Below are 25,880 nucleotides of genomic sequence, written 5' to 3' on the forward strand. Positions count from 1 at the left end.
GTGTTTTTATTATTTTCAGGTATTTTTCTAAGTATTCGATTGGAGGCTTCGTGCCCAGAGGTTACCACTTGTTGTGACCTCTGCCTGGGAGAAGACGCAGTCGCAGACTTCGGCTGTGGAAGTCTGCTGCTAGCAGGATCAGCATTCAGCTTTTGTATTTTTTTTGAAGCTCAGGTGTTGTCCCCAGCTTAGCTGCTGCGCGGTTCTCCCCTCCTTCGCCATGAAGTTTTCTGGGGATTGAGGCTGTCTGACCTCAGTCCATCTGGCAATCCGAAGACCAGGTTCATCCAGAAAACCTGTGAGGCAGAGTTCTTCTCCCATTTGTTCCTGCTGAATTCCTCTGCTGAAGCAGGCAGGCACCACATGGCACAGTGAGTAAGGTCTATGGGGAAATCAGGGGGTGGGTTGTCTTCAGAAGTTGAATTTGAAGATTTCTGAAGCCAGAGCCTATGTCCCCCTTCTCTAAAATCCCTTTCCCTGCGTTTTTTTTTTTTTTTATGTCCTTCTGGGAAGTTTCCATGGGACATTTTTTGGTGTGAATTTGCTGGCGTTGGCGGCAATCTTGGATTTTAAACAATCTTTTTTTTCTGAAGCCTCCATCTGCCTCAGAATCCCTCAATTTTTCTTAAAATAGACAGGGATGAACCCCCTCAGACCTTTCTAGATGTGTATCATGCCATGTTTATGCTGGATGGATGGCCAAGGAGTGCTCATGTCTCATATGTGGTGGAGCACGCAGTGCAGAGGCCTTGTGCTCAGCCTCCTCTGAGACCTCCAGGGCTGGGGATCCACAGGAGGTGTGTTCCCAGAGGAAGAGACCCTTTCCAGAGCCCTCCAAAGGTGCAAGGCAGATATGTGGGGACCATGGAGCCCAAAAGGACTGGCATGGTTCCATGCTGATGTCCTCGAGACCCCACCACAAGACCTCACCCTGGAATTTGTGACCCTCATGTGGAACGCCCATTTGTACTGCCAATGGTCCTCGTTGTCTGCTTGCAGCACACCAGAGGAAGCGGTGCAAAGGAGTCCCCTTAGCATCAGCCCCGGCCAGTGAAAGACACAGGCTTTGGACCAGGACATAGCCTGACAGAATGGAAAATCCAATTCCATGCTACTGTTGTCCCAGGATGAAGTTTCGCTGGTAGAGTCTGATTCTTTACATGAGAACATTGGTCAAGTAGCAGTAGTGGCCCTGGATCCGTGGGAAGACTGCAGTGCACCGACTTTTCAAAGCCAGTGTGCTCTTGGGCATTATTTCCACCTTACTGAGAGAATTGAATCTGGAGGTTCCCCCAGCTTCCTCATCTCAGTGCTCAGTTATGAACAGCTCTATTTCTCCAACCGCTTGTTTTCCCTCGCATCCGAGCATCACATAGCTGGGCACGGATCACTGGGAATCACCAGAGAGTCACTGCAGGTCACTAAGACTATGGCTATGCTTTACCTGATGGCTCCAGATTTCCAGCAGCTGTTTATTCAGCCGAAGGTGGATTTGCTAGTGGCACAAGTCACCAAACGAACCGCCTTGCATAGTGAAGGCAGTGTGATGTTTAGGTTAATCAGGACTGGACAGTGAACGTGATCCTCAAAAGGCAATTTGAAGCTTTGGCTCTAGGGATCAAAGACAGCATCAGCGGCTTTATTTGTGGCATGTGCTTGCCTCTCCCAGACTCAGACAGCGAGGATTCCCAAATGCTCCTCTCTGGGGTGAATTATGTAGCGGATGCTCTGTATGATATCATGAGAGTTATGAGCAAAGTGCCAACCTAAGCTGTCTCCGCCTGGCAGATGCTCTCATTCAGACAGTGGGCAGGAGATTCAACCTCTAAAGCTACACTGAGCAGGCTTCCCTATCAGAGGCAGATAACTCTTTGGCAAAGATCCGGATGACCTGATGGCCTTGCCTGATAGTAGTCCCCGGCTGGCTCGGGGCCTAGGACTTGGCAATTTTCAAGGTTCTCAAAGATTCCATACTTATGCTGGAAGCCAGGCAATGCAGAATTCCTTTCAGGGGTCTTGGAAGAGGTTCAGCAGGGGCAGGAGACAACAAGCCTCTGGCTCTTGTCCCTTCTCAGCCTCCAATGATGCCAAGTCAGAGGCCAAGCCCCCCCCCCCCCCACATAGGGGTAGGCTGTCAGCTTTTGGTCACTCTTGGCTCAGATTGGGGCAGACCATTGGGTCCTAGAGGTTGTTTGAGAAGGCTACAAAATTGAGTTCTGTGTCTTTCATTACAGTGCTATTTGATTGCTTTTGTACAAACTGAAGGGGCAGGAGCAACTCCCTGGGAAGGAGGTGGAATTGAAAAGATGATTGACAGTTTTCTGCAAGCAATTTGCAAGTTCAGATGCACAACCCTAGCGTTCAAGACCACTAGCCACATCTACAAGAAAGAAGATTATCAAGGTAAGAACCTAATCTTTCTCAAAAGACCACTAATTTTACTTGAAACTGATTATTTCTTGGTCTATAAAGGTTTCTTATCTGGATTAAGATAGTGTAGTGATAACTGTGGTTCAATAAACTAGCAGGAAATGCTGATCGGGAATTATACAGCCAAAAGAGTACTTGCGTGTGGTTAATTTCATTTGTTTTATAGACTCGGACCTATTATTTTAAAAATTTTTATACTATCTATATCTAGACGGTTTCCATATAAAACATACATAACATAAATTCAACATTACAAAAAGTGGAGTCTTCATAACATTTCTTGCCCATTTCCATCTATTACCTGTACAAATATTAGAGTGTTGTGTGAAACAAGCATCCTATTAGAATGTTCAGCGTGAAAACAGATTTAAAAATTGCCATTATGACATTACCCAGAATTAGTCAAATATGATTATTTTGGCAAATAATAACTTTTGTTTTTCAGTGACTGTGGCTCTGTGTGTTTGTGGTGGGTTGTTGTTTTTCTTAACTAGCTACTAGTGTTCAGATTCTAGTCATACAGTTTGTTTGTTTTTTTCCCCCTCTATTAAAATACTTGTGCCCTTCAGGCATTCTTTACAACTAAGTACTGTAAGTGCCTTATATTTCTGATCAATTGTCCTTCTGTTAGTATGAGAATATATGAAAACCCCTGTGTATGAGTTGTCCCCAGACTAAATAATATGTAAGTTAGAGCACCATTAGAAATTGTGTACTCAATTGAGTATGCTCTTTCAGTCTTGTTGAACTTGAGAACTAGGTCCCCTTTCTCAATTTGACCTAATAAATAGTAATACTCTGAGATATGTTAAAGAATTATCTTCTGACTTCTATAATTGCCTCTGCTAGATAATTGAGTTTTTGCAAGTACAGGCATTCCTGTTTTATGAACATCCGATTTACGTCGGACTCGTATTTACGAACAGGGGTCCTGCTCTACCTTCAGTGTCCCAACGTGCCCCTCTCCCTCCCTCCCGAGTTCCAAATAAAATAAGTTGATGTGAGATTTTGTTAGGCTGTTGCTGTTTCATTAGTTATGAAGGGGAAACAGTTTCTGTGATGTTTACTAAAGTTGTACATGAAGATTAAGCCATTTCCTGCTACTCTGTCTTCTGGAGGCTTGTTACTATGAAATTGAACCCATGTGGTCTCTGAAGACAAGATGATGTGCCAGCCTTGCCGATAGGGTGATGTCATATTCACTTGATACTGATTGTATACCAATTGTACCTTTTTCCTGGTACTTCCAAGAAGTTCTTAGAATTGACATTCTTATCTTCCACCACTATATTAAAGTTTTAAGCAAAGATTTTACATTGAGATCATATTTGCATTTTTTTTCTCTTCATAGAGTATACACCGATGTGCAGCAAGTGCTTGATAATTTGAACCATCCACGATTTACATTTACAGCAGATGAAACGGAAGCAGACATCCTCTACAACTTTTCCCACATCAAAGATTACAGGTTTCTTGTAGATATGTATTATCAGTAGTGGTGTAGCAAGGAAAGTTTGCACCCAGGGCGGAGGCACCCAGCACTGCTGTGCTGTGTGTTCCCCACTGAAGTAGGCCGCTGTCTAGGCCTACCTCGTAATGGAGACTCCACACACTATATACTGGTTTCAATAGGTATACATTTATTAGCAAATCAGTAACAGCTTACAATTTCAAATGATTCAGAATATAATGGAACAGATGTGATCCTCAGGCCTGAGGGTCCTCTGATGTCTGTTCAGCTTACTTCTGCTTATAGGCCTGTTTTTATACATTTTTTGGTGGTCAATACCACGTTAGCCTAAATCACATGATACATCTTTATTGGTTGTTTTTCTTATACGTCAATACATACGTAGATTCATTTATTGGCTTATCTATTTGTGTCATCTTATACGTCTGTTCAGTTTGCCGTAAGGCCTAACCCTTTCCTGCAAATGCCCTTTTCCCTTTACCATATATGCAATTTATCCCAGGACAAGCAGGCATGATATTCTCACATGTGGGTGACGTCATCTACGGAGCCCCGGCGCGGACAGCTTTTCAAGCAAACTTGATTGAAGTTTCAAGTTTGCACACTGCACCACGCATGTGCGTGCCTTCTCGCCCACTAGAGGGCGCATCCCACCTCGTGGTCCTCAGTTCAAATTTTTCCGCGGAGCAAGAAAGCCCTGTGGATCTGAGCTCCAGTGTTTTTGCCTTCTAGCTGCCGCGTTTAGTTTGTTTTCCCTTCGAATTAGTTCGCGGTGCTGTTTTTCTTTTCGATTCCTTTTGAAAAAAAAAAAAAAAAAAAAGTCTTTCGTTTTTCCTCGGACTCCGGGGGCTCCCGGAATCCGTGGCCGCGGGACGTCGGTACGTTCCCGGCCTTCTTCTTTTTCTTCGTGGATGTCCCGTCCTGTTACGGGATTCAAAAAATGCAGCCGGTGTGAAAGGTTGCTTTCCATCACCGACCCTCACCGGTGGTGCATTGTCTGTCTTGGGCCCGAACATCCGACAGACTCGTGTGATCGCTGTGCTACCTTCCAAAACAGGGCCCTCCGTCGCCGTAAGGCAAGAATGGCCGAATTGTTCGCCGTCGACGCACCTAAGGCCTCGACGTCGGCCTCGGCTTCGGCCCCGGCCTTGACCTCGGCCTCGACGTCCTTGGGGGCCTCGGCCTCGCCTCGGCCCTCTTCCTCGAAGGCGTCGTCAGTGAAGCAAGCTTCGGGTAAGTCCTCTGTTCTATCCCCTTCAGCAAAGAAGCCATCCTCGAGTCAGGCCAAGGCGGGTGGGTCGACCCCGGCCCCGCATCGGACCTCGACTCCGCACACCCCGAGGGAATACTCGAGACCGAGGTCGCCCTCCAGGGAGTGTGCCCCGGACTCGGAACTCCCCACCTTCGTGGGGATTCCGGCCTTCCAGGATCTCCTCCGAGCTCTGATCTCATCGGAGCTGTCGGGAGCCCTGGAAGTGTTGCAGCGTGCTGCGGTTCCGGCGGCCTCGACCTCGGCCGGGGCGCCTTCGGTCTCGGAGGCCCCGGCCTCGGCTCCCTCGGGAGCCCCGACCTCGGCGACCTCGGTCTCGGGTACGGTGGCCCCGTTCACCTCGGCCTCGGCCCCGCCCCGGACCTCGACCTCGGGGGAACCCCCTGAGCGGAGTGTAAGGCCCAAGGAAAAGTTGCGCAGAGTGCGCCGTCTTTCCTCCTCTTCCTCCGGGTCTTCCAGACACGCCTCGCCCTCGACGCGACCTCGGACGGGGCGTCGATCGAGGAAGTCTAAGCGACCCCGAGGCTCGCCTCGGTGCGACCGCTCCTCGTCGTTCGGGGGGCGAGGCGCTGCAGGTGTCGGAGTTGCGCCTCGACAACCCGAGGCTCCTCCGCTCACCTCATGGGAAATCTTCCCGGGCCGCCTCGCCGAGGAAACGGGAGAGTGTCCCACGAACCCCTGGGTCCTCACCCAAGGGCTCTGCGAGGAGGATAACTTCCCCTTCCCCCTCGAGGGCCCTCGAGAGGGGATCCTGGGATTCGGGATCGGTTAGGGATCCTCATTATTCCCATGAGGCCTCCCCCCTCTCCTCGGTGGGGCGGTCGAGAACCCCGTCTCCCCAGGCTAGGCCGTCCTCATTTTCATCCTTCGTTCAGGACATGGCCCAAGCCCTGGGGATTGACCTGATGGTAGGCTCTCGGTATTCCAAAGAATTTTTGGAGGAACAGGACCTCCCCACTCTTCCTAGGGAGGTGCCTAGACTCCCTCTCAACAGTGTCCTTCTGCAAACCTGGCTGAATAACTTGTCAAACCCTCTTACAGTCACGTCTGTGCCTTCAAAAATGGAATCGAAGTATAGGACGATTCCCCCTAAAGGGTTCGATAAGGCGCAGCTCTCACACCAGTCTCTTCTGGTGGAGTCTGCTCTTAAAAAAATCACAGCCCTCACGGGTTTCTGCGGCGGTTCCACCAGGCAGGGAGGGGCGGACCCTGGACAAGTTTGGCCGTCGCCTCTATTCAAATTCCCTGATGGCCACCAGGGTTCTAAATTACGCCTTCACCTTTTCCTCCTATTTGCGTGGTATGGTGAAGGACCTTCCTCAATATCGAAACTCGTTACCGGACTCCCAAAGAGCAGGATTCGATAAGTTTATGTCCAACCTGTCTCAATTGCGGTTGTACCTATTCCACGCAGTGTACGACGCCTTTGAGCTGGTTTCGAGGGTGTCGGCCCTCGCGGTGGCCATGCGCCGCTTGGCCTGGCTTCGCACCCTCGACATGGACCCAAACCTGCAGGAACGCCTGGCAGACTTGCCCTGTGTGGGGTCCGAGTTATTCGACGAGTCATTGGATGCGGCGACCAAACGCTTGTCGGAACAGGAGCGCTCTCTAGCATCCCTGGTCCGCCCCAAACCTAGACCCCCGCCGCAGAAATCCTTTCGGCCTCCGCCGCGCCGATACCCTCAGAAGTCGACTCCGGCTTTCTCGAGACCGCCTCCAAGACGTCCGTCTCAGCGAGGCAGAGGGGGACAAACCCAAGCCCAGGCGCAGGGCCCTTCTAAGCCCGCGCCTTCCTTTTGACGGGCTGAGCGGACGGGGCGGGTTCCCCTCCGCACTTTCTCAGGAACCCCTTCCTATCGGGGGCCGTCTTCGGTCCTTCCGGGAGGCATGGACCGGGATTACCTCAGACGCTTGGGTGCTCCGGATCGTCTCCGAGGGCTACTCGCTCAACTTTGTGTCCTCGCCGCCGGACAGTCCCCCAAGTTTAGTCCCCTGCAACCGTTCGCAGCTACCGACCCTTATAACCGAAGCCAAAGCCCTCTTGAAGCTTCGGGCGGTCGAGCCGGTCCCCAAGGACCAGTGGGGTACGGGGTTTTACTCCCGCTACTTTTTGGTCCCAAAAAAGACCGGGGACCTGCGCCCCATACTGGACCTCAGGAAGCTCAACAAATTCCTGGCCCGGGAGAAGTTTCGAATGCTATCTCTCCCGGTTTTGTACCCCCTCTTGGGGGAAGGGGACTGGATGTGCTCCCTCGACCTGAAGGAAGCATACACCCATGTTCCGGTGCACCCCGCCTGTCGAAGATTCTTACGATTCCAGGTGGGGGACCTCCACCTCCAGTACAGGGTACTGCCCTTCGGCCTGGCCGCGTCCCCACGAGTATTCACGAAGTGCATGGTGGTGGTTGCAGCAGCCCTCAGGTCACGTGGACTCCATGTGTTCCCTTACCTGGACGATTGGCTCATCAAAGCCCCGACCAGGGAGGGGGTTATCTCAGCGACCCGACAGTCTATTGCCTTCCTGCAAACTCTCGGGTTCGAGATAAACTTTCCAAAGTCTCAGTTGAGACCGTCGCAGTCTCTTCAATTCATAGGTGCGGTGCTGGACACGGTGCGCCTACGCTCCTACCTGCCGACCCAGCGGTTGGAAGCCTTGGTACGGATGAGCCGCCAGGTCTCCCAACTATCGAGGGTGTCGGCCAAGCGCATGATGATGCTGCTGGGCCATATGGCCTCGACGGTACATGTCACGCCGTTTGCGAGGCTACACCTGAGGATCCCTCAGTGGACCCTCGCGTCCCAGTGGCGTCAGGAGTGCGACCCGGTGTCTCGCCTCATTTCGGTAACTCCGCCCTTGCGGAAATCGCTGCGTTGGTGGACAGACTCTTCAAATCTGTCCATGGGGCTATTGTTTCGCACTCCGCCTTTTCGCAAGGTCCTGACCACGGACTCCTCGGAGTACGCGTGGGGAGCCCATCTCGACGGTCTTCGCACGCAGGGCCTGTGGTCGTCAGAAGACCGTCAGTGTCATATCAACGTGCTAGAGCTGCGAGCCATCTTCCTAGCACTTCGAGCCTTCGTTCACATATTGCAGGACCAGGTGGTCCTCGTCCGCACGGACAATCAGGTGGCAATGTATTATGTGAACAAGCAGGGAGGAACGGGGTCATGGCCCCTCTGCTCCGAAGCTCTTCGCCTCTGGGAGTGGGCGGCCTCCCGGAACATCTTCCTCCGGGCGGTCTACATCCAAGGAGAACGGAATTGCCTGGCGGACAAACTGAGTCGACTTCTGCAACCGCACGAGTGGACTCTACACTCAGCAGTTCTACGCGAGGTCTTCGCTCGCTGGGGAACGCCACAGGTGGATCTGTTTGCCTCTCCGGAGACACACAAACTACCACTATATTGTTCTCGGATGTACTCGCAGGACCGTCTGGAAGCGGATGCCTTCCTACTCGACTGGGAAGGGAGGTTCCTGTATGCATTCCCTCCGTTCCCTCTGATCATGCGAACGTTGGTACACCTAAAATCGTCCACGGCCACGATGATTCTCATAGCACCTCGGTGGCCGCGTCAGCACTGGTTCTCCCTGCTGCTCCAGCTCAGTGCCAGAGAGCCTCTTCCCCTGCCTGTCTCTCCTTCTCTGCTGTCTCAGAGTCAAGGATCCATGTTACATCCCAATCTGCAGTCATTGCACCTGACAGCCTGGTTTCTTGTTCCCTGACTCCTCCGGACCTGTCTCAATCGGTGAAGGAGGTGTTGGAAGCCTCCCGCAAGATCTCGACGAGGCTTTGCTATGCGCAGAAATGGACCAGGTTTTCCACCTGGTGCTCGTCTTTTCACCTGGATCCGGTATCAGTTCCGGTATCCTCGGTTTTAGAATACTTGTTTCATTTGTCGCGCTCCGGCTTGAAAACCACTTCGGTGCGGGTTCATCTCAGTGCGATTTCTGCTTTCCACCAACCTCTGGAGGGACGCCCTCTGTCACTCCATCCCTTGGTGACACGCTTCATGAAAGGGTTACTCAGGGTTTGTCCCCCTCTTAAGCCTCCTTCTGTCGTGTGGAATTTGAATGTGGTTTTAGCTCAACTGATGAAACCCCCTTTTGAGCCACTCAACAAGTCCCTCTTGAAATTTCTGACTTGGAAGGTGGTGTTTCTAATTGCCCTCACCTCCGCTAGGCGGATTGGGGAGTTGCAAGCCTTGGTTGCGGACCCTCCTTTCACTGTCTTCCATCATGACAAGGTGGTTCTCCGCACCCATCCTAAGTTTGTACCTAAAGTTGTTTCTGATTTCCACCTCAATCAGTCCATTGTCCTTCCTGTGTTCTTCCCGAAGCCCCACTCCCATCCTGGCGAGACGGCGCTTCACACGCTTGACTGTAAGAGGGCGTTGGCATTTTATCTTCAACGCACCAGGCCTCATCGGAAAGTTCCTCAATTGTTTTTGTCCTTCGATCCCAATCGATTAGGGCACCCAGTTTCCAAGCGCACTCTGTCTAACTGGTTGGCCGCTTGCATTTCCTTTTGCTACGCTCAGGCTGGCCTTCCTCCCCCGGGTCGAGTCACGGGGCACAAGGTCCGAGCGATGGCAGCTTCGATAGCTTTCCTCCGATCCACTCCGATGGAGGACATATGTAAGGCTGCCACTTGGTCTTCGGTTCATACATTCACCTCTCATTACTGTCTGGACACTTTATCCAGGAGTGACGGCCGGTTTGGCCAGTCAGTTTTGCAAAATCTGTTTTCCTAATTGCCATCCTCCCACCTGCCCTTTTTTGGTTAGCTTGGAGGTCACCCACATGTGAGAATATCATGCCTGCTTGTCCTGGGATAAAGCACAGTTACTTACCGTAACAGGTGTTATCCAGGGACAGCAGGCATATATTCTCACAACCCGCCCGCCTCCCCGGGGATGGCTTCCTTGCTAGTTATGGAACTGAGGACCACGAGGTGGGATGCGCCCTCTAGTGGGCGAGAAGGCACGCACATGCGTGGTGCAGTGTGCAAACTTGAAACTTCAATCAAGTTTGCTTGAAAAGCTGTCCGCGCCGGGGCTCCGTAGATGACGTCACCCACATGTGAGAATATATGCCTGCTGTCCCTGGATAACACCTGTTACGGTAAGTAACTGTGCTTTCGAGTCCAAAATTCCTTCTCTGCTGTGGTAACACATGATATATCTTGCTAAATAATGTTCTTGAGTACTCTGTTTTTCTGACCATGAGCTGTGTTCCTCTTTGCATAATATCCGGCCAGGTGCCATGCATCGGAATTTAAGTCTTGTTTCTTACAAGTTTTTGCTTACCATAGCTAACTCAGAAACAGAACATTTCTCAATCACTATAGGCCAGCTGGCAAGTGGGTTATGAAATATCTTTTACAGTTCATATACTGATTTATTAGAGCAAGAGGGAGGGGAGGGGGTTTTTCTCTTATGAGGTCTGGTTACTTCACCTTTATCCAAAGGACTTGTTTTGCTTCACCTGTATCACACCAGGTCTTCTTCTTCTTCATCTCATCCTCTTTTCCCTCTCATCCCCTCTTCAAAGCCTCTTCAGGTGGCTTTGACATTCGGATATTCGGTCAGAAGGTAGATTGTGTCAGTGATCATACAGCACAGGCATAGGGCCACGTACTTGAAATTGTATATGGTAAAAATGAAAAGGACAAGTGCCCACCCATACTATACTAACCCGGAACAGAGCAGCATAACATGTCACAATAAAATTATTAATGCAATGTGATAATATGCAATCAATAATTAGGATAATATGCAACGGAAAAGTCAGGTAGGCATGACTGCAGAGCTTATACTAGTGTGTTAGAAACATTAGAATAAAGTACTGACGTGGTGGTGGCTCTTAGGAGGGGAAATCAGCTATTGGTGTTTCATAGGGAGGTACATCAAAATCAGCCAAGTCAAGATTATCAAAAATGTTGTGTATGGGTCTCTATTTCAACATTTGGGATAGTTCAAGCAACTAGGCATCTGCAGGGGTTCATAATTTAATCTGATACGTTTTAATATATTCTCATTTTATGGCTTCATCCTGTTATGAGCATACTACATCCAAAAGGGATGGAGGGATAAATTAACAAGTTAGATTATTTCCATGCTCTTCCAAAATAGCTGGGATCAGTGCAGACTCGGCTGGGTCCAGACGCCAGGGGTGAAAGTCCAGGTAACCACATCAAATCTTACGTCATCATCCTTCAGCTGGGCTCATCACTTCTTCTTCACTGCAGTTCTCCTCAGTTTAGCAGCAAGAAAGGGGATGGAAAGAATCTGACTGGAAGGGAAAATAACTAGGGAGCTATTGTGGGAGTCAAAACAGGATGAAAATGCATAAAGTCACAATCAAGAAAAACACCCAAATCTTGCAATAGGGCTGTTAGAAATAATTATCAACACATGAAAAAATATATATACTAATACTGCATGAGTCCATAAAAGAGTTAAAGTGCAAATTAATAAGTCCATAATTAAAGCTGTAGAAGTTCAAGGTCATAAAGGTCATCCTGTCTTTGGTAGCAACAGTCAGGAAGTCTTTGCTGGTAAGTCTAGGCGCTTTCTCTGGTAGCACGATCCTTCCTTTGGAGCTCATCCGTCATCAGGGTTTCATACGACTGAAAATTTTTCATCGATGATATTTCAAATAGCATTAGTCCATAATTATGTAAATAAGTCCTTAATAGACATTAAAAGGATGTAAACACGGATTCTCATGTAGCATACAGCTTCCTCTGATAGGCAATTGTCTTTGTGAAGTGATCCATAATTAATAAGGCAAAAATATCTGTACTGTATATATCATTTAACTTGTTTCCAACAATACCTGAGCAATATTACTAACAGGATAGGTACAGCGTTAAAAGATGACATACAAAAGAAAACAAAAACTCATCTGCTTTAATTCAAATAGACTAAGGTCTAATATATGTAATGGCTGAATTATATTTGTCAGCCTAAGGGAATTATAGTTACAATGGCATATGATGTTCAAAGGACAGGAGTCATATGCTAAACATAAATATGAATTAGCAAGGAGTCAAACCCAAGCAAAAGGATGGCTAAGCTATAGCCTTAGACATATTAACACATAGGTTATATTGAAACATACTAAAACAAAGATGATAAACCCTAAAAATTAAAATAAAATAGGATTTATGGGAGAAATGTCCTTCCCATGGGATTCTATCAAATCATGGGTTCAATTTTGTTTGACTCACTAATATTGACTTTCACTAATATTCAATCAGCAAAAAGACCTAAACTACAATATTTTTGAATTCCAATCAATAGGACTGGACATTTCCTTCAGCAACTTATTAGAAAAGTTCTTAAGCAACAGTTAGAACCATTTTTTTAAATAAAGCCAAACGCTGATTGTATTGTATTAAACCAGAAAGTATTCCTGCGTGTATCAGAGAATATATAAGAAAAAGAGGAAGTAACATTTCTTTTACAAGTTCCAAGAAAAGGCAGAGAGAGAAAGACTGCTAGAAGTTTTTCAAAACTGTTATGATAAGTAAAGGAACAATAGTTTTTTCTTTTATATTGCTAATTATATTGAGTACTCATAAATAGAAATCTAGCAAAGTCATAGTTGTTTAGCTCATAATATATTTCATTAAGGGAAAAAACCAAACAGAACAATACACATTGCTTAAAGCTAGACAAATAATTTTTCTAACAAGAAGTGAACAACTTTTAATGGGTTAACATTATAGAATATGTTTCTTTGTTGGAACACTCAAAAACTTGGCTTGGGGCTTAAGAAATAAAAAGCAGAAGTTATTCTCACTTCGGTATGTTAGCACAACATTAATTAATATTACCATTTGGGATAGGAGTGGATCATAAGAACCCTATGCAATATGTTCCAGTTATTGTAGAGACATGAATAATGAAAAAAACAACAAGAAAATAGCTGCTGATAATTTCAAATTAAAGAAATAGAGCACTACATTTCCCAGTGTCCCTAAACACAGACACATCAACCAGGAAGTAACTATGTATGTTTGTGTAACGGAAAAAGAAGAAGAGGAAGCATAACTCATTTCTTAAACTTTGATCACAGACAAAGAATAAGGTTTGAAATCGTTGTGGTGAGTAGTGAAAAAATAAATCTTCTTTCTTTATATTGGTAATTACAGTGAGCGCTCATAAATGGAAATCCACTCGCATTTCCAAAAACACTGAAGTTGACATATGACATAATACAACAAATAATAACTCATGTACTGGAAAACGGACCGACATTAATTGCTAGCATGTATTAAGGTAGCACCCCTCTTGTATAAATTTTTATTTATTTATTTATTTTTTTAATTTAGAGTACTCATAGAAATCATTCGGTGTTCTCTTCAAATGCACTGTAGTTTTCCCTAACTGTAGAAACCAAATGATCGTTAGTAATGGGAAAAAGTGAGTTGATGGGAAATGCCCATAATAAAAATCCAAGACCTAGAAAGACAAAGGGTACGTTTATTTTTACATTGCCAGTTATCATACTTAATGCCTGTCAGTTATTTGGTTAGACATAATCACCTGTCACGAACCCTTCCTATCTACGTACACAAATCCTTCCTATAAACTTCAATAATCTGCTTATATATTCCCTTCATTGCCAATCTAACATAACACTTTCTATTGACTTCCAGTATTTGTCTCTTATCCCTTCTTTCCAATACTGTTTGTCTTTATATATAAAAACAATAGTGATCTCAAATCTTTTCTGTAATTTTGTTCTTCTCTTTCTCAAAAACAATCCTTTATAATCCAGCAAACTTATATAAATAATTGTTTTAATGAAAGCTTATGGTAACATTGAAACACAGTTAAAATATATACTTCCTCTTTCAGTCTCATTCAATCTCATCCCCCTCACTCCCCGTTTTTTTTTTTTTTTTTTTTTTTTCTGGTTCGTGACCACAAAAGAACAGGAAACAAGAACCACGAGAGCAATGCTTTCGCTTTCCCATAAAGTGCCATATATTACACAGGCCAGTACACAAGCGACAGCTAAAATGTAAAGCAAACAGCATAAACGGAAGAAAAAAGGAAGCCATCAGACAGCATGACAAGCTGAAAATATTACAGTAAAACGCAGACTCAGAGCTGTACTAAGGCTAGAAGACCCTCTCTTGTCAGTAGCAAAAAAAAAAAATGAACCCATAAAAGCAGAACTAATAAGCCAAAACCCATACAAAATAGTGACCACACATGATAATACCACTTACACTAATAAAATCCAGGAAGACAACATATCAAGCGTAAATAAAGAAAGCTTGGCAAGGCAAGATGGTATGTCAGGGAAAGCAACGTCATAAGCAAGCAGTATGGTGACATCATAAGGGGCTAGGTAACACAAAGCACAATGCAGAGAAGAGGTGTATACTTTCGTCTCAACAATGGTAGGAAATATGGGGGCAGAAGGAGGAACAGAATTGTCTAAGCAACGGCTTAACAGAAGATCGGTGAAAAACCAACGGCAGATGGAATCACGAGGGAACAGGCAAGAGAAAGAAAAACTAGGGCTAGAGGCACAAGACAAATAATCATGGCTAGCACTGGCAGCCAGAGAAGAATAAAACAGGGGGATTCCTAATGTCAGCAAGAGTAGTGGGAGAAATCAGACATAATGGGCATGCCTGTTTAAGATGTGGTTTCCCGAGACAGGAACACTGCAGTTTTCCCTGACTCTAGGAAACAAAATAGGCATTAGTAAAAAGAAAGAAACGTAGGTGGCAATATTAAAATCCTGGACCTGTTTTTGTTTTTATTTTTTTTTTTCCTTGCATTGTCACCTTGTCTATTAATTGGACATATATGTATTTCTTGTGCAAATACATTTTCTGTTTTCTTCGTGCATTATCTTTCTCTGATCTCCAGTAATCTGTTTATAGTGTATGCGAAATCTATCTATGATCAAAAAACAAAAATAATTTCACCTTTATTCACCCCCCCTCTTCACAGCTGTTGAAATGGAGCTCAACAGTTGTGAAATAACCTAAGAGATAGCAAATGGTGTGGCTAGTTTGGCAAGCCCCCACAGTCCACCTCTCTGGGCAGCCCACCCCTCTGGGTGGTCAATAACATACAAATCTACAGGGAGAGATTGTGATGGTAACAGGAACGGAGGAGCTTGTTTGTAGGTCAGACTAATAATGTATGTGTAAGAGGGGTTTATAGCCATGGGGCGCTTCCCCTCTGGATTCCCTTTAGAGGAGGCTTATTAGACTACAGGAGTAGATAAGAAATTAGGATGTGGAGCAGATCACCAGTGAGACGCTGACACAGAAAGTTAGTGTATGAGTCAGTGTCTTGTCGTGATCACAGACGAACAACGATGTGTGTCCCTGAACCCCTGTAGGTCATGTGCAATGACCCGGGGAAAAGATACCAGGACTCTCATGGAGAAGAGAGGCTGAGAAAGATAGATTGGAAGACATATATTTCATGGGCGTTCAGTAGAGATAACTGGCATAAAGACCGCCCTCAAAAATATGCCTGAACACCAAGTATGCACCAGCCGGTACTAGGAGGAAAATTGAGGAAGAACGAGATAAAAGAAGTCAGGCATCAGTTCCCCAACACTTATGATAATGAAGGTTCACAAAGATGCATGCTGACAGAAAATGGATATATATAGATAACAGTAATAGGTCAGATTTAGAGATTATTTACCACAGAGATATATATAGGGGACTGATTGCACATGGCACCAACGATGCGGATGCAGAGAAACATCAAAATGTAAGACAGTGGATTCATAGAAGCATCAAAATACAATGTCACTATACAATGTAATATTACAAAATGGTTAACCTGTGGACAGAAAAATGGAAGGCCAGGCGTTATCCGAGCAGAGGAAAGAATTCAACCAGCAATTGAATCAGTGTCTGTACCAAGGAAAGAGTTTGGAGAAGAAGTAAACATAAGATTTACACAGAGATAAAGTAATAACGGCCGTAAATATTGCTCCACTATATATGCTATCTTAGCTTCGTGTCCCACTAATCATTATATTATGCTGGTTACTCTAACACCAGTCCCTTATGCTATGTTTGCTACCCCAGCGCCAGTCCCTATATTACGCTGGCTACTTTAATGCCAGTCCTTATACTATGCTGACTACTCTTACGCCAGTCCTTATACTATGCTGACTACTCTAATGCCAGTCCTTATACTATGCTGACTATCCTAACGCCAGTCCTTATACTATGCTGACTATCCTAACGCCAGTCCATATACTATGCTGACTATCCTAACGCCAGTCCATATACTATGCTGACTATCCTAACGCCAGTCCATATACTATGCTGACTATCCTAACGCCAGTCCATATACTACGCTATGCTGCGTTACCCCCTGGTTCCTGTTTGTATTAACTGAGTGCGCAGGACCAATAGGACAATTGAGGATGGGAACCCGGTCCCGGGCAAGGCAATGCAGAAAAACCGCTCCAGGGTCCGGGACCATCCAAATTTGACACCAGTGAGTCCTACGTAAAAACAAAAAGGAAAAAAAAAAATTAGTGCTGAAAAAGAAAATAGTGTATAAGGCAGAACACATTCAATTGCTGGTGTAAAAAGGAAATGAAGGAGAAGTGCGGTATAAAAAGGGGAACAAGATAAAGCAGGCAACACAGCAACTCTGTAAAATAAGGAAGTTCATTGAAGACAATGCATAAGTACAGAAATAAAACCCAGAATCAAACTTTTGGCCAAAAGTAATGGAGAGGCAATCTGACAAGCAGATTTCATGCCTGCAATCCAGTGAGGTCGTTTAAGGCTCGTGTCCTACGCAGTCGTGGGTCACCATTGAAGTAGGCCGCTGTCTAGGCCTACCTCGTAATGGAGACTCCACACACTATATACTGGTTTCAATAGGTATACATTTATTAGCAAATCAGTAACAGCTTACAATTTCAAATGATTCAGAATATAATGGAACAGATGTGATCCTCAGGCCTGAGGGTCCTCTGATGTCTGTTCAGCTTACTTCTGCTTATAGGCCTGTTTTTATACATTTTTTGGTGGTCAATACCACGTTAGCCTAAATCACATGATACATCTTTATTGGTTGTTTTTCTTATACGTCAATACATACGTAGATTCATTTATTGGCTTATCTATTTGTGTCATCTTATACGTCTGTTCAGTTTGCCGTAAGGCCTAACCCTTTCCTGCAAATGCCCTTTTCCCTTTACCATATATGCAATTTATCCCAGGACAAGCAGGCATGATATTCTCACATGTGGGTGACATCATCTACGGAGCCCCGGCGCGGACAGCTTTTCAAGCAAACTTGATTGAAGTTTCAAGTTTGCACACTGCACCACGCATGTGCGTGCCTTCTCGCCCACTAGAGGGCGCATCCCACCTCGTGGTCCTCAGTTCAAATTTTTTCCGCGGAGCAAGAAAGCCCTGTGGATCTGAGCTCCAGTGTTTTTGCCTTCTAGCTGCCGCGTTTAGTTTGTTTTCCCTTCGAATTAGTTCGCGGTGCTGTTTTTCTTTTCGATTCCTTTTGAAAAAAAAAAAAAAAAAAAAAGTCTTTCGTTTTTCCTCGGACTCCGGGGGCTCCCGGAATCCGTGGCCGCGGGACGTCGGTACGTTCCCGGCCTTCTTCTTTTTCTTCGTGGATGTCCCGTCCTGTTACGGGATTCAAAAAATGCAGCCGGTGTGAAAGGTTGCTTTCCATCACCGACCCTCACCGGTGGTGCATTGTCTGTCTTGGGCCCGAACATCCGACAGACTCGTGTGATCGCTGTGCTACCTTCCAAAACAGGGCCCTCCGTCGCCGTAAGGCAAGAATGGCCGAATTGTTCGCCGTCGACGCACCTAAGGCCTCGACGTCGGCCTCGGCTTCGGCCCCGGCCTTGACCTCGGCCTCGACGTCCTTGGGGGCCTCGGCCTCGCCTCGGCCCTCTTCCTCGAAGGCGTCGTCAGTGAAGCAAGCTTCGGGTAAGTCCTCTGTTCTATCCCCTTCAGCAAAGAAGCCATCCTCGAGTCAGGCCAAGGCGGGTGGGTCGACCCCGGCCCCGCATCGGACCTCGACTCCGCACACCCCGAGGGAATACTCGAGACCGAGGTCGCCCTCCAGGGAGTGTGCCCCGGACTCGGAACTCCCCACCTTCGTGGGGATTCCGGCCTTCCAGGATCTCCTCCGAGCTCTGATCTCATCGGAGCTGTCGGGAGCCCTGGAAGTGTTGCAGCGTGCTGCGGTTCCGGCGGCCTCGACCTCGGCCGGGGCGCCTTCGGTCTCGGAGGCCCCGGCCTCGGCTCCCTCGGGAGCCCCGACCTCGGCGACCTCGGTCTCGGGTACGGTGGCCCCGTTCACCTCGGCCTCGGCCCCGCCCCGGACCTCGACCTCGGGGGAACCCCCTGAGCGGAGTGTAAGGCCCAAGGAAAAGTTGCGCAGAGTGCGCCGTCTTTCCTCCTCTTCCTCCGGGTCTTCCAGACACGCCTCGCCCTCGACGCGACCTCGGACGGGGCGTCGATCGAGGAAGTCTAAGCGACCCCGAGGCTCGCCTCGGTGCGACCGCTCCTCGTCGTTCGGGGGCGAGGCGCTGCAGGTGTCGGAGTTGCGCCTCGACAACCCGAGGCTCCTCCGCTCACCTCATGGGAAATCTTCCCGGGCCGCCTCGCCGAGGAAACGGGAGAGTGTCCCACGAACCCCTGGGTCCTCACCCAAGGGCTCTGCGAGGAGGATAACTTCCCCTTCCCCCTCGAGGGCCCTCGAGAGGGGATCCTGGGATTCGGGATCGGTTAGGGATCCTCATTATTCCCATGAGGCCTCCCCCCTCTCCTCGGTGGGGCGGTCGAGAACCCCGTCTCCCCAGGCTAGGCCGTCCTCATTTTCATCCTTCGTTCAGGACATGGCCCAAGCCCTGGGGATTGACCTGATGGTAGGCTCTCGGTATTCCAAAGAATTTTTGGAGGAACAGGACCTCCCCACTCTTCCTAGGGAGGTGCCTAGACTCCCTCTCAACAGTGTCCTTCTGCAAACCTGGCTGAATAACTTGTCAAACCCTCTTACAGTCACGTCTGTGCCTTCAAAAATGGAATCGAAGTATAGGACGATTCCCCCTAAAGGGTTCGATAAGGCGCAGCTCTCACACCAGTCTCTTCTGGTGGAGTCTGCTCTTAAAAAAATCACAGCCCTCACGGGTTTCTGCGGCGGTTCCACCAGGCAGGGAGGGGCGGACCCTGGACAAGTTTGGCCGTCGCCTCTATTCAAATTCCCTGATGGCCACCAGGGTTCTAAATTACGCCTTCACCTTTTCCTCCTATTTGCGTGGTATGGTGAAGGACCTTCCTCAATATCGAAACTCGTTACCGGACTCCCAAAGAGCAGGATTCGATAAGTTTATGTCCAACCTGTCTCAATTGCGGTTGTACCTATTCCACGCAGTGTACGACGCCTTTGAGCTGGTTTCGAGGGTGTCGGCCCTCGCGGTGGCCATGCGCCGCTTGGCCTGGCTTCGCACCCTCGACATGGACCCAAACCTGCAGGAACGCCTGGCAGACTTGCCCTGTGTGGGGTCCGAGTTATTCGACGAGTCATTGGATGCGGCGACCAAACGCTTGTCGGAACAGGAGCGCTCTCTAGCATCCCTGGTCCGCCCCAAACCTAGACCCCCGCCGCAGAAATCCTTTCGGCCTCCGCCGCGCCGATACCCTCAGAAGTCGACTCCGGCTTTCTCGAGACCGCCTCCAAGACGTCCGTCTCAGCGAGGCAGAGGGGGACAAACCCAAGCCCAGGCGCAGGGCCCTTCTAAGCCCGCGCCTTCCTTTTGACGGGCTGAGCGGACGGGGCGGGTTCCCCTCCGCACTTTCTCAGGAACCCCTTCCTATCGGGGGCCGTCTTCGGTCCTTCCGGGAGGCATGGACCGGGATTACCTCAGACGCTTGGGTGCTCCGGATCGTCTCCGAGGGCTACTCGCTCAACTTTGTGTCCTCGCCGCCGGACAGTCCCCCAAGTTTAGTCCCCTGCAACCGTTCGCAGCTACCGACCCTTATAACCGAAGCCAAAGCCCTCTTGAAGCTTCGGGCGGTCGAGCCGGTCCCCAAGGACCAGTGGGGTACGGGGTTTTACTCCCGCTACTTTTTGGTCCCAAAAAAGACCGGGGACCTGCGCCCCATACTGGACCTCAGGAAGCTCAACAAATTCCTGGCCCGGGAGAAGTTTCGAATGCTATCTCTCCCGGTTTTGTACCCCCTCTTGGGGGAAGGGGACTGGATGTGCTCCCTCGACCTGAAGGAAGCATACACCCATGTTCCGGTGCACCCCGCCTGTCGAAGATTCTTACGATTCCAGGTGGGGGACCTCCACCTCCAGTACAGGGTACTGCCCTTCGGCCTGGCCGCGTCCCCACGAGTATTCACGAAGTGCATGGTGGTGGTTGCAGCAGCCCTCAGGTCACGTGGACTCCATGTGTTCCCTTACCTGGACGATTGGCTCATCAAAGCCCCGACCAGGGAGGGGGTTATCTCAGCGACCCGACAGTCTATTGCCTTCCTGCAAACTCTCGGGTTCGAGATAAACTTTCCAAAGTCTCAGTTGAGACCGTCGCAGTCTCTTCAATTCATAGGTGCGGTGCTGGACACGGTGCGCCTACGCTCCTACCTGCCGACCCAGCGGTTGGAAGCCTTGGTACGGATGAGCCGCCAGGTCTCCCAACTATCGAGGGTGTCGGCCAAGCGCATGATGATGCTGCTGGGCCATATGGCCTCGACGGTACATGTCACGCCGTTTGCGAGGCTACACCTGAGGATCCCTCAGTGGACCCTCGCGTCCCAGTGGCGTCAGGAGTGCGACCCGGTGTCTCGCCTCATTTCGGTAACTCCGCCCTTGCGGAAATCGCTGCGTTGGTGGACAGACTCTTCAAATCTGTCCATGGGGCTATTGTTTCGCACTCCGCCTTTTCGCAAGGTCCTGACCACGGACTCCTCGGAGTACGCGTGGGGAGCCCATCTCGACGGTCTTCGCACGCAGGGCCTGTGGTCGTCAGAAGACCGTCAGTGTCATATCAACGTGCTAGAGCTGCGAGCCATCTTCCTAGCACTTCGAGCCTTCGTTCACATATTGCAGGACCAGGTGGTCCTCGTCCGCACGGACAATCAGGTGGCAATGTATTATGTGAACAAGCAGGGAGGAACGGGGTCATGGCCCCTCTGCTCCGAAGCTCTTCGCCTCTGGGAGTGGGCGGCCTCCCGGAACATCTTCCTCCGGGCGGTCTACATCCAAGGAGAACGGAATTGCCTGGCGGACAAACTGAGTCGACTTCTGCAACCGCACGAGTGGACTCTACACTCAGCAGTTCTACGCGAGGTCTTCGCTCGCTGGGGAACGCCACAGGTGGATCTGTTTGCCTCTCCGGAGACACACAAACTACCACTATATTGTTCTCGGATGTACTCGCAGGACCGTCTGGAAGCGGATGCCTTCCTACTCGACTGGGAAGGGAGGTTCCTGTATGCATTCCCTCCGTTCCCTCTGATCATGCGAACGTTGGTACACCTAAAATCGTCCACGGCCACGATGATTCTCATAGCACCTCGGTGGCCGCGTCAGCACTGGTTCTCCCTGCTGCTCCAGCTCAGTGCCAGAGAGCCTCTTCCCCTGCCTGTCTCTCCTTCTCTGCTGTCTCAGAGTCAAGGATCCATGTTACATCCCAATCTGCAGTCATTGCACCTGACAGCCTGGTTTCTTGTTCCCTGACTCCTCCGGACCTGTCTCAATCGGTGAAGGAGGTGTTGGAAGCCTCCCGCAAGATCTCGACGAGGCTTTGCTATGCGCAGAAATGGACCAGGTTTTCCACCTGGTGCTCGTCTTTTCACCTGGATCCGGTATCAGTTCCGGTATCCTCGGTTTTAGAATACTTGTTTCATTTGTCGCGCTCCGGCTTGAAAACCACTTCGGTGCGGGTTCATCTCAGTGCGATTTCTGCTTTCCACCAACCTCTGGAGGGACGCCCTCTGTCACTCCATCCCTTGGTGACACGCTTCATGAAAGGGTTACTCAGGGTTTGTCCCCCTCTTAAGCCTCCTTCTGTCGTGTGGAATTTGAATGTGGTTTTAGCTCAACTGATGAAACCCCCTTTTGAGCCACTCAACAAGTCCCTCTTGAAATTTCTGACTTGGAAGGTGGTGTTTCTAATTGCCCTCACCTCCGCTAGGCGGATTGGGGAGTTGCAAGCCTTGGTTGCGGACCCTCCTTTCACTGTCTTCCATCATGACAAGGTGGTTCTCCGCACCCATCCTAAGTTTGTACCTAAAGTTGTTTCTGATTTCCACCTCAATCAGTCCATTGTCCTTCCTGTGTTCTTCCCGAAGCCCCACTCCCATCCTGGCGAGACGGCGCTTCACACGCTTGACTGTAAGAGGGCGTTGGCATTTTATCTTCAACGCACCAGGCCTCATCGGAAAGTTCCTCAATTGTTTTTGTCCTTCGATCCCAATCGATTAGGGCACCCAGTTTCCAAGCGCACTCTGTCTAACTGGTTGGCCGCTTGCATTTCCTTTTGCTACGCTCAGGCTGGCCTTCCTCCCCCGGGTCGAGTCACGGGGCACAAGGTCCGAGCGATGGCAGCTTCGATAGCTTTCCTCCGATCCACTCCGATGGAGGACATATGTAAGGCTGCCACTTGGTCTTCGGTTCATACATTCACCTCTCATTACTGTCTGGACACTTTATCCAGGAGTGACGGCCGGTTTGGCCAGTCAGTTTTGCAAAATCTGTTTTCCTAATTGCCATCCTCCCACCTGCCCTTTTTTGGTTAGCTTGGAGGTCACCCACATGTGAGAATATCATGCCTGCTTGTCCTGGGATAAAGCACAGTTACTTACCGTAACAGGTGTTATCCAGGGACAGCAGGCATATATTCTCACAACCCGCCCGCCTCCCCGGGGATGGCTTCCTTGCTAGTTATGGAACTGAGGACCACGAGGTGGGATGCGCCCTCTAGTGGGCGAGAAGGCACGCACATGCGTGGTGCAGTGTGCAAACTTGAAACTTCAATCAAGTTTGCTTGAAAAGCTGTCCGCGCCGGGGCTCCGTAGATGACGTCACCCACATGTGAGAATATATGCCTGCTGTCCCTGGATAACACCTGTTACGGTAAGTAACTGTGCTTTCGAGTCCAAAATTCCTTCTCTGCTGTGGTAACACATGATATATCTTGCTAAATAATGTTCTTGAGTACTCTGTTTTTCTGACCATGAGCTGTGTTCCTCTTTGCATAATATCCGGCCAGGTGCCATGCATCGGAATTTAAGTCTTGTTTCTTACAAGTTTTTGCTTACCATAGCTAACTCAGAAACAGAACATTTCTCAATCACTATAGGCCAGCTGGCAAGTGGGTTATGAAATATCTTTTACAGTTCATATACTGATTTATTAGAGCAAGAGGGAGGGGAGGGGGTTTTTCTCTTATGAGGTCTGGTTACTTCACCTTTATCCAAAGGACTTGTTTTGCTTCACCTGTATCACACCAGGTCTTCTTCTTCTTCATCTCATCCTCTTTTCCCTCTCACCACACACCTTTCCCCCCCCCATATCTCTTCAAATCTTCACCAACCACGATCAGCATCTCCTATCAGCCTCATCGTTCCCTCAGATGTCACTTCTTGGTTCCTATGAACAGGAAGTGGTATCAAGAGAGGGAAAGATTGGCACGAGCAGTGGGTAAGAGATGCTGCTTGCGGCTAGCAAAGATTTGAAGAGGTAGGGGGAGAGGTGCTGGCGCTTCCACCAAGGTGGTCTGCCTCTGCCCCCCTTACTACACCAGTGATTGTCAGCAAGCACAGATATTCTGGTACACATGGAAGAATGCTGACTGATGTGTCATGTTTTCTTATTTATTAACAGAAAACTGAGTGGAGAGAGACCTCATGTGTTACTGAATCAGTTTCCTTGCGAGAACCTTCTTACAGTCAAAGACTGTTTGGCTGCTATAGCAAGGCGAGTTGGAGACTCTGATGGACCAAAATGGCTGCCATGTACTTTTAACCTTCATACAGAATTGCCCCAGTTCATAAGTTATTTTCAGCAGCGTGAATGGAGGTAATTCTTTCTGTTTGAGTTGGTTAGGTGAGGTTTAGCCTCCCCATATGTAAACAGGGAGATGCATTATGTTAGCCAACTAGTATTCTTTTGGCTACCATTCCCTTTTTTTATTGGAATCAAATGAAGCAAATAGCTGGATAGACTGTATATGAAGCTGTGTTGTGTGCTGTTTATGTATGAGGATTAAATGAAAAGTAGTGCCTCCACATCCATAACTTTTAAATGAAGATATTGTATGGAATAAAAATAATAAAATGCTTGAAACTTGTTCTTTTATTACATATTTACTTCACTTTTCCTACATAGTCGCCACACATTTCTGCCAGCAATGGGAAAGATTTTGAAAGCCATTGTGAAAGAACTGCACATCTTGTCTATTCAACCAGTTGCTGTCAGTCCTTTCCACTATTTCATTCAAGTTGAGCAAATGCTGCTGAAGGTATTCTTTAAATTTTGGAAAAAGAGAGAAATTGCATTGCACTCAGCCAGGTCTTACCCCATCCAGCATAAAGCCCAATCTTCGCAATTGCCTCTGGTTCTTTTGTGGCAGGCCAGTTTCTCCAAATGTTTGTTTGTGCATCACACAGAAGACAGTGAGTAAAAGACTCCACCATATGCACAACTTTCTGAAAGTTTTAGGTGGAGTTTTTATGCCTATGATAGAAATAGAGACAGCTTTTTGAATGTATGGTGCTATCGAGTGAAGCTTGAGGCTTTTTCTCCACCTTGATGTTGTGACTTACCAAGTCTCTGATTAGCCCTCCATTCGACACAATATAACAAAAATTTTCTAGTGAATGTAGTTTTGTGCATACCATAACAGGAATGAACCTCTTTCCTAAGCCAGGGTATGTGGCGTATGATCTTAGCCTCTCTCAGATTTATTTCTAACGCTCAATGTAGAACTTGTATTGTGCCAAAGAGAGCTTCTTTATGGAGTTCATGTGATAGCATATCCAGGTGTGCTTTTAAGCTTGCTTTTTTTTTTTTTTTTAAATCAAGCCTTGTGCTATGTGAATCATAACGTTATGTTGCAACAAAATTTCCTCCTTGTGCTTCCAACTCTTCTCAATCCATTCTTTCAAAGTTTTCAGGGTTTGAGTGCTCCTCCAATTGAGTTTGTTAGTATTTCTCATGCGAGACTCATCTGTTGCTGTCACAGGTCATCAATTCATTTTTTGATCACACTAATCAGCCTTTCCTGGTCCACTGATGCACCATACTTGCATCAACAATCTGCATGTGGTGGTGAATTTCAGTTGGAGTCAAATTCTATCATGTCACATTGCTTAAATTGCACTGCCAAATGCCAAATGTATCCTTTCATTTCACAAGCAATAGCGAAACAGCCTCGTCACACAAATACTTCTCACAAACTGAGGGGAAAGATTTCAAAGAATAGGTGAATATTGTGTATCACATTGGTGATGTCATCTGCTGATAAATTATGGAGGTTGCAGCATTACTTTTCATTTAACCCTCATAGTTGTAGCGTTTGCTCACATCTCTGCACATGAGGCTTCAGGATGAATGTAAGATGCCATATAGGTTACGGTTGACATCAGGTAATTTAAGAAGAAACCTCAGGGGAGTATGGAGGACAGTCCTATTGTAGTGGAATCATAGACCTTG

General features: G+C 48.0%; 1 protein-coding gene across 3 annotated transcripts in view; it reads left to right on the forward strand.

Moving 5' to 3' along the window:
• TTLL12 (tubulin tyrosine ligase like 12) overlaps positions 1-25,880 on the forward strand; it is a 212,588-nt gene that overhangs the window by 110,918 nt on the left and 75,790 nt on the right. For all 3 annotated transcript variants that reach the window (XM_033951183.1, XM_033951184.1, XM_033951185.1), the window contains exons 7-8: positions 3,782-3,898; positions 24,051-24,245. In XM_033951183.1, coding sequence (XP_033807074.1) covers positions 3,782-3,898; positions 24,051-24,245 — 312 coding nt within the window. The remainder of the gene's footprint in view (positions 1-3,781; positions 3,899-24,050; positions 24,246-25,880) is intronic.

This window comes from Geotrypetes seraphini, chromosome 7, assembly GCF_902459505.1.
Source record: "Geotrypetes seraphini chromosome 7, aGeoSer1.1, whole genome shotgun sequence".
NCBI classification, from domain to species: domain Eukaryota; kingdom Metazoa; phylum Chordata; class Amphibia; order Gymnophiona; family Dermophiidae; genus Geotrypetes; species Geotrypetes seraphini.